General features: G+C 45.9%; 1 protein-coding gene across 1 annotated transcript in view; it reads left to right on the top strand.

Annotated features, from left to right (window-relative positions):
- Positions 1 to 13,494, top strand: part of zfyve26 (zinc finger, FYVE domain containing 26) — a 118,564-nt gene that overhangs the window by 46,138 nt on the left and 58,932 nt on the right. The window contains 4 exon segments of the mRNA XM_046367552.1: positions 1,271 to 1,441; positions 3,351 to 3,584; positions 6,624 to 6,729; positions 6,969 to 7,672. Coding sequence (XP_046223508.1) covers positions 1,271 to 1,441; positions 3,351 to 3,584; positions 6,624 to 6,729; positions 6,969 to 7,672 — 1,215 coding nt within the window.

Genomic DNA, 13,494 nt, shown 5'->3' on the forward strand with positions numbered 1-13,494 from the left:
GGGATGTTAGCCCTCTACATGACACAGAGTACAAGGTGTGGGATGTTAGCCCTCTACATGACACAGAGTACAAGGTGTGGGATGTGGGATGTTAGCCCTCTACATGGCACAGAGTACAAGGTGTGGGATGTTAGCCCTCTACATGACACAGAGTACAAGGTGTGTGATGTTAGCCCTCTACATGACACAGAGTACAAGGTGTGGGATGTTAGCCCTCTACATGACACAGAGTACAAGGTGTGGGATGTTAGCCCTCTACATGACACAGAGTACAAGGTGTGTGATGTTAGCCCTCTACATGACACAGAGTACAAGGTGTGGGATGTTAGCCCTCTACATGACACAGAGTACAAGGTGTGGGATGTTAGCCCTCTACATGACACAGAGTACAAGGTGTGGGCTGTTAGCCCTCTACATGACACAGAGTACAAGGTGTGGGATGTTAGCCCTCTCCATGACACAGAGTACAAGGTGTGGGATGTTAGCCCTCTCCATGACACAGAGTACAAGGTGTGGGATGTTAGCCCTCTCCATGACACAGAGTACAAGGTGTGGGATGTTAGCCCTCTCCATGACACAGAGTACAAGATGTGGGATGTTAGCCCTCTCCATGACACAGAGTACAAGGTGTGGGATGTTAGCCCTCTACATGACACAGAGTACAAGGTGTGGGATGTTAGCCCTCTACATGACACAGAGTACAAGGTGTGGGATGTTAGCCCTCAACATGACACAGAGTACAAGGTGTGGGATGTTAGCCCTCTCCATGACACAGAGTACAAGGTGTGGGATGTTAGCCCTCTCCATGACACAGAGTACAAGGTGTGGGATGTTAGCCCTCACATGACACAGAGTACAAGGTGTGGGATGTTAGCCCTCTACATGACACAGAGTACAAGGTGTGGGATGTTAGCCCTCTCCATGACACATTTGAACATTAATAAATGCCTACATTAGAACGTCGTGGCTGTTCAGTGACATGCAATACATGACGTTTTGAGTGACAGACGAAAGAAGTTGCCCCTCCCCCTTCCCTCCTGCTAATTGGGCAACTTTTGCTGTTTCAATGTAGCCCTATACATATAGGCCAATTCCCAGGAGTGTAAAGGGTTAACACAAAACGGGTCTGGATCTTCAGACAGAAGAGTTGTCTCTTAATGTTCAGTGTTTCTCTCTCTCTCTCTCTCTCTCTCTCTCTCTCTCTCTCTCTCTCTCTCTCTCTCTCTCTCTCTCTCTCTCTCTCTCTCCCCCCCTGCTGTGTACTTTCTAGAAGCCATTGTGGAGGACCACGTTGTGTCCAGTCCTTTAGGCTGCTGTATACAGGAAGTGTTGCTGTGCTGCCACCCTCTGCTGAGTGAGGAGGGCATCGCTACCCGACTGAGCCTGGCACAGCACCTAGAGATCACCTTGCTGACCCTGTCCACCGCTACAGAAACTACAGGTAGAGATAGCCTTGCTGATCCTGTCCACCGCTACAGAAACCACAGGTATATATCACCGCTACAGAAACTACAGGTAGAGATAGCCTTGCTGACCCTGTCCACCGCTACAGAAACCACAGGTAGAGATCACCTTGTTGACCCTGTCCACTGCTACAGAAACCACAGGTATAGATCACCTTGCAGAAACCACAGGTATAGATTACCTTGCTGACCCTGTCCACTGCTACAGAAACTACAGGTATAGATCACCTTGCTGACCCTGTCCACTGCTACAGAAACTACAGGTATAGATCACCTTGCTGACCCTGTCCACCACTACAGAAACCACAGGTATAGATCACCTTGTTGACCCTGTCCACTGCTACAGAAACCACAGGTATAGATCACCTTGCAGAAACCACAGGTAGAGATCACCTTGTTGACCCTGTCCACTGCTACAGAAACCACAGGTATAGATCACCTTGCAGAAACCACAGGTACAGATCACCTTGCTGAACCTGTCCACCACTACAGAAACCACAGGTATAGATCATCTTGCAGAAACCACAGGTACATATCACCTTGCAGAAACCACAGGTATAGATCACCTTGCAGAAACCACAGGTATAGATCACCTTGCAGAAACCACAGGTATAGATCACCTTGCTGACCCTGTCCATCACTACAGAAACCACAGGTATAGATCACCTTGTTGACCCTGTCCACCACTACAGAAACCACAGGTACAGATCACCTTGCAGAAACCACAGGTATAGATCACCTTGCAGAAACCACAGGTATAGATCACCTTGCTGACCCTGTCCATCACTACAGAAACCACAGGTAGAGATCACCTTGCAGAAACCCTGTCCACCACTACAGAAACCACAGGTAGAGATCACCTTGTTGACCCTGTCCACCACTCACAGAAACCACAGGTTAGATCACCTTGCAGAAACCACAGGTATAGATCACCCCTGGCTGACCCTGTCCATCACTACAGAAACCACAGGTATAGATCACCCCTGCAGAAACCACAGGTATATATTGGTTAGCATCACAGACCCTGTCTTGGTTAGCATCACAGACCCTGGCTAGGTTAGCATCACAGACCCTGGCTAGGTTAGCATCACAGACCCTGGCTAGGTTAGCATCACAGACCCTGGCTAGGTTAGCATCACAGACCCTGGCTAGGTTAGCATCACAGACCCTGGCTAGGTTAGCATCACAGACCCTGGCTAGGTTAGCATCACAGACCCTGGCTAGGTTAGCATCACAGACCCTGGCTAGGTTAGCATCACAGACCCTGGATAGGTTGGTGGAGGGTGGTGGTGTTGGTGCCCTCCTAACAGCCCTGGTAGAGCAGGCCAGTCTGAATGGTTATGGGGTTAGGTTTAGGGGGCTAGGGTTAGGGAGCTAGGGTTAGGGAGCTAGGGTTAGGGAGCTAGGGTTAGGGAGCTAGGATTAGAGGGCTAGGGTTAGGGGCTATGGTTAGGGGTTCGGGGCTGTGTTAGTGGGTTAGGGGTTAGGGTTAGTGGGTTAGGGTTAGGGGGATTAGGGTTAGGGGCTAGGGTTAGTGGGCTACGGTTAGGGGGTTAGGGTTAGGGGGATTAGGGTTAGTGGGCTTGGGTTAGGGGGCTAGGATTAGGGTGCTAGGGTTAGGGGCTAGGGGGATTAGTGTTAGTGGGCTAGGGTTAGGGGGCTAGGGTTGGGATTAGGGGGCTAGGGTTAGGGTTAGTGGGCTAGGGTTAGGGGGCTAGGGTTGGGGTTAGGGGCTAGGGTTGGGGTTAGGGGCTAGGGTTAGGGTTAGTGGGCTAGGGTTAGGGTGCTAGGGTTAGTGGGTTAGGGTTAGTGGGCTGGGGTTAGTGGGCTAGGGTTAGGGTGCTAGGGTTAGTGTATAACTAAGTGTATAATGTGTTGTCTCTGTAGTGGAGAGTCCTGCTGGTGCCCTCCTAACAGCCCTGGTAGAGCAGGCCAGTCTGAAACAGTCGGAGTTGGAATCCCACCCGGTCCGTTCCTCCATGAAGCAGCTGCTGCGGTCGATGGACCAGCTGTGTCCCTTCGAGCCCCAGGGCTCCCCTTGCAGGCCAGACTACATGAGGAGCTTCGTGGACTACGTCAACACGCTGGCTTCGGTGTTAATACACAGCCTGGGATCTGAAGGTGAGTGTATATTGACCTCCCTGTGTGGGTCATAGAGCATGGCGCTTGTAACGTCAATGGGTTTGATTCCCGCTGGGGCCATTACTCATATGAATGTGTATGTACGTGTAAAGCTCAAGCGTTTGCTTTTGAGTGGCAGAGACTCTTACCAAAAGGGAGGACGGATCACGTGTGGTTGTGAAACTGATGGTTCCGGGTAGGAGCCAGGTATGTGCCCGAATTGGGAGGAAGTGGTACTGGCTAAGCAAACAACAGCGGCAGGTAGCCTAGCAGTTAAGAGCGTTGGGCCAGTAACTGAAAGGTTGTTGGTTCGAATCCCCGAGACGACTAGGTGATGAATCTGTCGATGTGCCCTTGAGCAAGGCACTTAACTCCAATTGTTCCTGTATTTTATTTTGTTATTATTTTTAAAAATTCTCTGACATCTTTGCACATGCGATAAAACAGCAGAAAAGAAACATAATTGTATTTTACTCTCCTCTGTTTCTCCTCTGTTTCTCCTCTGTTTCTCCTCTGTTTCTCCTCTGTTTCTCTGTTTCTCCTCTATTTCTCTGTTTCTCCTCTATTTCTCTGTTTCTCCTCTATTTCTCTGTTTCTCCTCTATTTCTCTGTTTCTCCTCTATTCCTCTGTTTCTCCTCTATTCCTCTGTTTCTCCTCTGTTTCTCCTCTGTTTCTCCTCTGTTTCTCCTCTGTTTCTCCTCTGTTTCTCCTCTGTTTCTCCTCTGTTTCTCCTCTGTTTCTCCTCTGTTTCTCCTCTGTTTCTCCTCTGTTTCTCCTCTATTTCTCTGTTTCTCTATTTCTCTGTTTCTCTGTTTCTCCTCTATTTCTCTGTTTCTCCTCTGTTTCTCTGTTTCTCCTCTATTTCTCTGTTTCTCCTCTGTTTCTCTGTTTCTCCTCTTTCTCTGTTTCTCCTCTTTCTCTGTTTCTCCTCTTTCTCTGTTTCTCCTCTATTTCTTTGTTTCTCCTCTGTTTCTCCTCTGTTTCTCTGTTTCTCCTCTGTTTTTCCTCTGTTTCTCTGTTTCTCCTCTGTTTGTCCTCTGTTTCTCCTCTATTTCTCTGTTTCTCCTCTGTTTCTCCTCTGTTTCTCTGTTTCTCCTCTGTTTCTCTGTTTCTCCTCTATTTCTGTTTCTCCTCTGTTTCTCCTCTATTTCTCTGTTTCTCCTCTGTTTCTCTGTTTCTCCTCTATTTCTCTGTTTCTCCTCTATTTCTCTGTTTCTCCTCTGTTTCTCCTCTATTTCTCTGTTTCTCCTCTGTTTCTCCTCTGTTTCTCCTCTGTTTCTCCTCTGTTTCTCCTCTGTTTCTCCTCTGTTTCTCCTCTGTTTCTCCTCTGTTTCTCCTCTGTTTCTCTGTTTCTCCTCTGTTTCTCCTCTGTTTCTCTGTTTCTCCTCTGTTTCTCTGTTTCTCCTCTATTTCCCTGTTTCTCCTCTATTTCTCTGTTTCTCCTCTATTTCTCTGTTTCTCCTCTGTTTCTCTGTTTCTCCTCTATTTCTCTGTTTCTCCTCTGTTTGTCCTCTGTTTCTCCTCTGTTTGTCCTCTGTTTCTCCTCTATTTCTCTGTTTCTCCTCTATTTCTCTGTTTCTCCTCTATTTCTCTGTTTCTCCTCTATTTCTCTGTTTCTCCTCTGTTTCTCTGTTTCTCCTCTATTTCTCTGTTTCTCCTCTGTTTCTCCTCTGTTTCTCCTCTGTTTCTCCTCTGTTTCTCCTCTGTTTCTCCTCTGTTTCTCCTCTGTTTCTCCTCTGTTTCTCCTCTGTTTCTCCTCTGTTTCTCCTCTGTTTCTGTTTGTCCTCTGTTTCTCTGTTTCTCCTCTGTTTCTCCTCTGTTTCTCTATTTCTCTGTTTGTCCTCCTCCGTTTGTCCTCTATTTCTGTTTGTCCTCTGTTTCTCCTCTATTTCTCTGTTTCTCCTCTATTTCTCTTTCTCCTCTATTTCTCCTCTATTTCTCTGTTTCTCCTCTGTTTCTCCTCTGTTTGTCCTCTGTTTGTCCTCTGTTTGTCCTCTGTTTGTCCTCTGTTTCTCCTCTGTTTGTCCTCTGTTTGTCCTCCGTTTGTCCTCTGTTTGTCCTCTGTTTGTCCTCTGTTTGTCCTCTGTTTGTCCTCTGTTTGTCCTCTGTTTGTCCTCCGTTTGTCCTCTGTTTGTCCTCTGTTTGTCCTCTGTTTGTCCTCTGTTTGTCCTCTGTTTGTCCTCCATTTGTCCTCCGTTTCAACAACAAACCAATAACAAAGTCATTGGGGAGAACAGTGCTGTTGTTTCCCCCTAATATGAATGTGATCTTTAAAAAAAAAATACAATAAACACTGAATAATATCCACCTTCCTAGTATTGAGTTGCACTCCCCCTTTTCCCCTCAGAACAGCCTCAATTAGTCTGGGAACGGACTCTACAAGGTGTCGAAAGCGTTCCACAGGGATGCTGGCTCATGTTGTCTCCAAGGCTTCCCACAGTTGTCAAGTTGTCTGGATGTCCTTTGGGACCATTCTTGATACACACAGGAAACTGTTGAGCGTGAAAAACCCAGCAGCGTTGCAGTTCTTGACACTAACTGGTGTGCGCCCTGGTACCTACTACCAAACCCTGTTCAAAAGACACTTTTAAATATTTTATCTTCCCCATTCACCCTCTGAATTACACACGAACACAACCCATGTCTCAATTGTCTCGAGGCTTAAAAATCCTTCTTTAACCACCGGTCTCCTCCCCTTCATCTACATGTCTCCTCCCCTTCATCTACATGTCTCCTCCCCTTCATCTACATGTCTCCTCCCCTTCATCTACATGTCTCCTCCCCTTCATCTACATGCCCCCCCCCTTCATCTACATGTCTCCTCCCCTTCATCTACATGTCTCCTCCCCTTCATCTACATGTCTCCTCCCCTTCATCTACACTGATTCGAAGTGGATGATTTAACAAGTGACATCATTAAAGGGGATCATAGCTTTCATCTAGATTAACCATGGTCAGTCTGTGTCATAGAAAGAGCAGGTGTTCTTAATGTTTTGTCCACTCAGTGTTTTGTTCAATCTCTCCGTCTCTCTTCTCAGACCAAAACAGTGAGGTGAAGTTGGGGAACCCACTCCTGGTTCTCCTCCAGGCCCCATCTCAGCTGCTCTCTCACCTGCTGTTCGAAAGACAGGTGGCTCCTGACAGGTAGATACACACAACCCCCCCCCCCCCCCCCTATTCGTCATGGGAACCCTGGTATATTTTGTGCTCTTTCATTCACTGAATTCAAACCATTTCAGCACTATGAGCTTGAGTTTCTTGTGTTAATATGAACGAGTGCATTTCATTCTACATCCTCCTGTTTTATCTTGTGTTTGCCATTCCACTAACCTCCTGTCCCTCCCCCTGTTACCCTCTCTCTCTCTCTCTCTCTCTCTCTCTAGAGTTTTGTCTCTGTTGCAGCAGGAGGGTCTGCGTCTGAGTGTCCAGCAGGTGATCGTGCAGCGCTGCTGTGAGGCTCTGCCTTTGTGGGACTGGTGCCCCGAACCAGAGAGGGAAGCTAGCCCCAGGGGAGAGGCTGGTTCTGGGGGAGAGGCTGGTTCGGGGGGAGAGGCTGGGCAAGGACAGACCGGACCAGGGGAAGGGGTGTTTAGGACTGCCAGCCTGGCAGCCCTGCTACAGCTACAGACTCAGGAACACTTGTCAATGCTGGGCATCACTGAGCCCCAGTCCCAGTCCCCCAGCTCTGAATCTGAAGCCTCTCCCGTGCTGGAGGACCTCCGAGCAACTACACCTCCCGTCCTCATCTTGTCCTCTTCTCTTTCACCTCCACGACCAACTTCCTCTTCCTCTTCTTTTCTCCTCACACCATCAGCCCTGTCTTTCCTCAAATCCCGCTCCCCTCTCCTGGCCACCGTTGCCTGTCTAAGTGCCAGTCCACGAGGTGCAGCCCGAGTACAGCCGTCCGGTTGGCTGGTGTTCCGGGGCGGGGGGCGTAAAGAGTGTGTGCTGGACGGGGAGCAGATCTCCAGGGAGGGGGAAAGCCTGCTTAGAGATTTCCCCATCCTGAGGGCCTACCTGGGGGCCATGGTTCAGCCCGTCCTGGGTACTCCGCTGGGGGCTGGGGAGGATGGAGCTGGTGGCGGAGGTAAGATAGTTTTTTTTGTGTCTTGTGTTTGCTTTTTAAGGTATTTTGTATATAGATATGTATTGTGTAATTTGATGTGTAATTGTTTATTGATGTTAACGTGCAAGGGCTCATGAAAGGGCTGTGAATTCGACTGTGTATTCTCCTCATGACTCCCTGCTTAACAGTGGACTGACAGCGTTTTCAACTACTTTGCGGCTATGCAACTGACCATCATTAATATCAGTCAAAAATATCAAATTCCAAGTTTATGCTTTATAAAGAGTAAAAAAATAAATTTAAAAAAAGGTTATATTTGACTCCACATTCCATGACGTAGGTGTTGTTGACTGAATAGATAGATGTAGTTCGATGCATGATTTAATATAATTCACCAATGCATTTTCTTGGGAGTCCAAAACATATTGCTATCAGGTTGTAAATCACAGCCTGGTACATTGTTTGTTGCCTCTATTCGGGATGCACCGTTTCATTTTCAATAACTCGATATTTTGGACAAAAAAAACAATCAAACAAGACGACTGTAACAATCATAGCTAAGGAAGTGATCACAAGTCAGTCATAACGTGGCTAATAGTCTAGTGTATCTATGTAGTATTTATCTAGCAGTTAGATAGCTACATTACGTAGTGTTACGTAGTGTTACGTAGCGTTACGTAGCGTTGCGTAGCGTTGCATAGCGTTGCATAGGGTTATATAGCGTTACATAGCGTTAGATAGCTACATAGCGTTACATAGCGTTACATAGCGTTGCATAGCGTTGCATAGCGTTGCATAGGGTTATATAGCGTTAGATAGCTACATAGCGTTACATAGCGTTACATAGCGTTACATAGGGTTTCATAGGGTTTCATAGGGTTACATAGCGTTACATAGGGTTACATAGGGTTACATAGGGTTACATAGGGTTTCATAGCGTTAGATAGCTACATAGCGTTACATAGGGTTACATAGGGTTTCATAGCGTTAGATAGCTACATAGCGTTACATAGCGTTACATATATATGCCATTTAGCAGACGCTTTTATCCAAAGCGACTTACAGTCATGTGTGCATACATTCTACGTATGGGTGGTCCCGGGAATCGAACCCACTACCCTGGCGTTACAAGCGCCATGCTCTACCAACTGAGCTATAGAAGGACCACATAGCGTTACATAGCGTTACATAGGGTTACATAGCGTTACATAGCGTTACATAGCGTTACATAGCGTTACATAGCGTTACATAGGGTTACATAGGGTTACATAGCGTTACATAGCGTTACATAGCGTTACATAGCGTTACATAGGGTTACATAGGGTTACATAGCGTTACATAGGGTTACATAGGGTTACATAGCGTTACATAGCGTTACATAGGGTTACATAGCGTTACATAGGGTTACATAGGGTTACATAGGGTTACATAGCGTTACATAGCGTTAGATAGGGTTAGATAGGGTTAGATAGCGTTACATAGGGTTACATAGGGTTACATAGGGTTACATAGGGTTACATAGCGTTACATAGGGTTACATAGCGTTACATAGGGTTACATAGGGTTAGATAGGGTTAGATAGCGTTACATAGGGTTACATAGCGTTACATAGGGTTACATAGGGTTACATAGGGTTACATAGCGTTACATAGCGTTACATAGCGTTACATAGCGTTACATAGCGTTACATAGCGTTACATAGCGTTACATAGCGTTACATAGGGTTATATAGCATTGTACAGCCACCAAAAAAAACGGTATCATGGGACTTTTATTGTTTTATTATGTGTCTAAAAACATAATCAAAACCGAAATCTTTCACCATGATAATAATAATAATTAAAAAAAGAAAGCACTAATCTCTCTGCACAGTCAAGGTAACAGCTAAAGGCGATCTAGAAACCAGATCATGAGTTGAGAGCTGGACTCGTTGTGCTACTGTGTCGGACTACTCCCTTCCCAGGACCCATTGTGTTGAAGCAGGACTCTCAATGCTCTGGGCTTCCTGAAGGAAAACGGTCAAACCCTATGTAACGCTATGTAACGCTATGTAACGCTATGTAACCCTATGTAACCCTATGTAACTGCCTGTAAACACACAGTCCAGTTCATAGTGAATGATGACAGGTCCTACTGTCTGTAAACACACAGTCCAGTTCATAGTGAATGATGACAGGCCCTACTGTCTGTAAACACACAGTCCAGTTCATAGTGAATGATGACAGGCCCTACTGTCTGTAAACACACAGTCCAGTTCATAGTGAATGATGACAGGCCCTACTGTCTGTAAACACACAGTCCAGTTCATAGTGAATGATGACAGGTCCTACTGCCTGTAAACACACAGTCTAGTTCATAGTGAATGATGACAGGTCCTACTGCCTGTAAACACACAGTCTAGTTCATAGTGAATGATGACAGGTCCTACTGTCTGTAAACAGACAGTCCAGTTCATACTGTCTGTAAACACACAGTCCAGTTCATAGTGAAAGATGACAGGCCCTACTGTCTCTAAACACACAGTCTAGTTCATAGTGAATGATGACAGGCCCTACTGTCTCTAAACACACAGTTCATAGTGAATGATGACAGGTCCTACTGTCTGTAAACACACAGTCCAGTTCATAGTGAATGATGCCAGGCTTGTTTGCATTAAGGCCTACTGTAGCTCTGATTGGCTATGGTGCACCGGTCTGCATAGACTCTGGTCCTGGATGAGACATATGTTTTTGTTCGGTTTTATTTACTGCAGTCTCTATTAATTGTCCTAAAGCACAACCGCTTTCCAAATCTATTTTGCTATAAATATACACAATTCTAAAATAACATTCTAGGAATTTATGAAAAGTTTCAAATGACCATATCTAAGTGCTTGCTTGTCAGATTATTATTATAATAATAATATTATAATTATTATAATAATCCTGGGGATGTATATTATGATCAGATTTGATGTTGCTAAAAGGGTGACAGGTCAACCTGAAATGGTTGCCTAGTGATAAGAGCGTTGGGCCAGTAACTGAAAGGCAAAAATCTGTCGTTCTGCCCCTGAACAAGGTAGTTCCTGTTCCTGTTCCGTCATTGTAATTAAGAATATGTTCTTAACGGACTTGCGTGGTTAAATAAAGGTTCAATAAAACAATTGAATAAAACTTTATTTATATAAATATTTATATGCAGTTCAAAATTATTGTAATAATAATACATTTCTAGACCCATATGAAATGAAGATGGATTAGATTAGCCTTTTATTTGCTGTTTTCACACAAATGTGCCTTGATCATTAAACTTAACTACAGACAATCTATCAAAACAAAAAGCATATAAATATCTGTTATAAAAATAATAAAATCACAGATCAGGCTAGCATGACGTTAGCCAGAGGCTAGCATGACGTTAGCCAGAGGCTAGCATGACGTTAGCCAGAGGCTAAATCAAATCAAATCAAATTTATTTATATAGCCCTTCGTACATCAGCTGATATCTCAAAGTGCTGTACAGAAACCCAGCCTAAAACCCCAAACAGCAAACAATGCAGGTGTAAAAGCACGGTGGCTAGGAAAAACTCCCTAGAAAGGCCAAAACCTAGGAAGAAACCTAGAGAGGAACCGGGCTATGTGGGGTGGCCAGTCCTCTTCTGGCTGTGCCGGGTAGAGATTATAACAGAACATGACCAAGATGTTCAAATGTTCATAAATGACCAGCATGGTCAAATAATAATAAGGCAGAACAGTTGAAACTGGAGCAGCAGCACAGTCAGGTGGACTGGGGACAGCAAGGAGCCATCATGTCAGGTAGTCCTGGGGCACGGTCCTAGGGCTCAGGTCCTCCGAGAGAGAGAAAGAAAGAGAGAATTAGAGAGAGCATATGTGGGGTGGCCAGTCCTCTTCTGGCTGTGCCGGGTGGAGATTATAACAGAACGTGGCCAAGATGTTCAAATGTTCATAAATGACCAGCATGGTTGAATAATAGTAAGGCAGAACAGTTGAAACTGGAGCAGGAGCATGGCCAGGTGGACTGGGGACAGCAAGGAGTCCTCATGTCAGGTAGTCCTGGGACATGGTCCTAGGGCCCAGGCCAGTTGAAACTGGAGCAGCAGCATGGCCAGGTGGACTGGGGACAGCAAGGAGTCATCATGTCAGGTAGTCCTGGGGCATGGTCCTAGGGCTCAGGTCCTCCGAGAGAGAGAAAGAAAGAGAGAAGGAGAGAATTAGAGAACGCACACTTAGATTCACACAGGACACCTGAATAGGACAGGAGAAGTACTCCAGATAAACAAACTGACCCTAGCCCCCGACACAAACTACTGCAGCATAAATACTGGAGGCTGAGACAGGAGGGGTCAGGAGACACTGTGGCCCCATCCGAGGACACCCCGGACAGGGCCAAACAGGAAGGATATAACCCCACCCACTTTGCCAAAGCACAGCCCCCACACCACTAGAGGGAAATCTTCAACCACCAACTTACCATCCTGAGACAAGGCCGAGTATAGCCCACAAAGATCTCCGACACGGTACAACCCAAGGGGGGACCCAGACAGGCCGACCACAACAGTGAATCAACCCACCCAGGTGACGCACCCCCCAGGGACGGCACGAGAGAGCCCCAGCAAGCCAGTGACTCAGCCCCCGTAACAGGGTTAGAGGCAAAGAATCCCAGTGAAAAGAGGGGAACCGGCCAGGCAGAGACAGCAAGGGCGGTTCGTTGCTCCAGAGCCTTTCCGTTCACCTTCCCACTCCTGGGCCAGACTACACTCAATCATATGACCCACTGAAGAGATGAGTCTTCAGTAAAGACTTAAAGGTTGAGACCGAGTTTGCGTCTCTGACATGGGTAGGCAGACCGTTCCATAAAAATGGAGCTCTATAGGAGAAAGCCCTGCCTCCAGCTGTTTGCTTAGAAATTCTAGGGACAATTAGGAGGCCTGCGTCTTGTGACCGTAGCGTACGTGTAGGTATGTACGGCAGGACCAAATCAGAGAGGTAGGTAGGAGCAAGCCCATGTAATGCTTTGTAGGTTAGCAGTAAAACCTTGAAATCAGCCCTTGCTTTGACAGGAAGCCAGTGTAGAGAGGCTAGCACTGGAGTAATATTTTTTGGTTCTAGTCAGGATTCTAGCAGCCGTATTTAGCACTAACTGAAGTTTATTTAGTGCTTTATCCGGGTAGCCGGAAAATAGAGCATTGCAGTAGTCTAACCTAGAAGTGACAAAAGCATGGATTAATTTTTCTGCATCATTTTTGAACAGAAAGTTTCTGATTTTTGCAATGTTACGTAGATGGAAAAAAGCTGTCCTCGAAATGGTCTTGATATGTTCTTCAAAAGAGAGATCAGGGTCCAGAGTAACGCCGAGGTCCTTCACAGTTTTATTTGAGACGACTGTACAACCATTAAGATTAATTGTCAGATTCAACAGAAGATCTCTTTGTTTCTTGGGACCTAGAACAAGCATCTCTGTTTTGTCCGAGTTTAATAGTAGAAAGTTTGCAGCCATCCACTTCCTTATGTCTGAAACACATGCTTCTAGCGAGGGCAATTTTGGGGCTTCACCATGTTTCATTGAAATGTACAGCTGTGTGTCATCCGCATAGCAGTGAAAGTTTACATTATGTTTTCGAATAACATCCCCAAGAGGTAAAATATATAGTGAAAACAATAGTGGTCCTAAAACAGAACCTTGAGGAACACCGAAATGTACAGTTGATTTGTCAGAGGACAAACCATTCACAGAGACAAACTGATATCTTTCCGACAGATAAGACCTAAACCAGGCCAGAACATGTCCGTGTAGACCAATTTGGGTTTCCAATCTCTCCAAAAGAATGTGGTGATCGATGGTAT

The sequence above is a fragment of the Oncorhynchus gorbuscha genome, linkage group LG10, assembly GCF_021184085.1.
Source record: "Oncorhynchus gorbuscha isolate QuinsamMale2020 ecotype Even-year linkage group LG10, OgorEven_v1.0, whole genome shotgun sequence".
In the NCBI taxonomy this organism is placed as follows: Eukaryota; Metazoa; Chordata; class Actinopteri; order Salmoniformes; family Salmonidae; genus Oncorhynchus; species Oncorhynchus gorbuscha.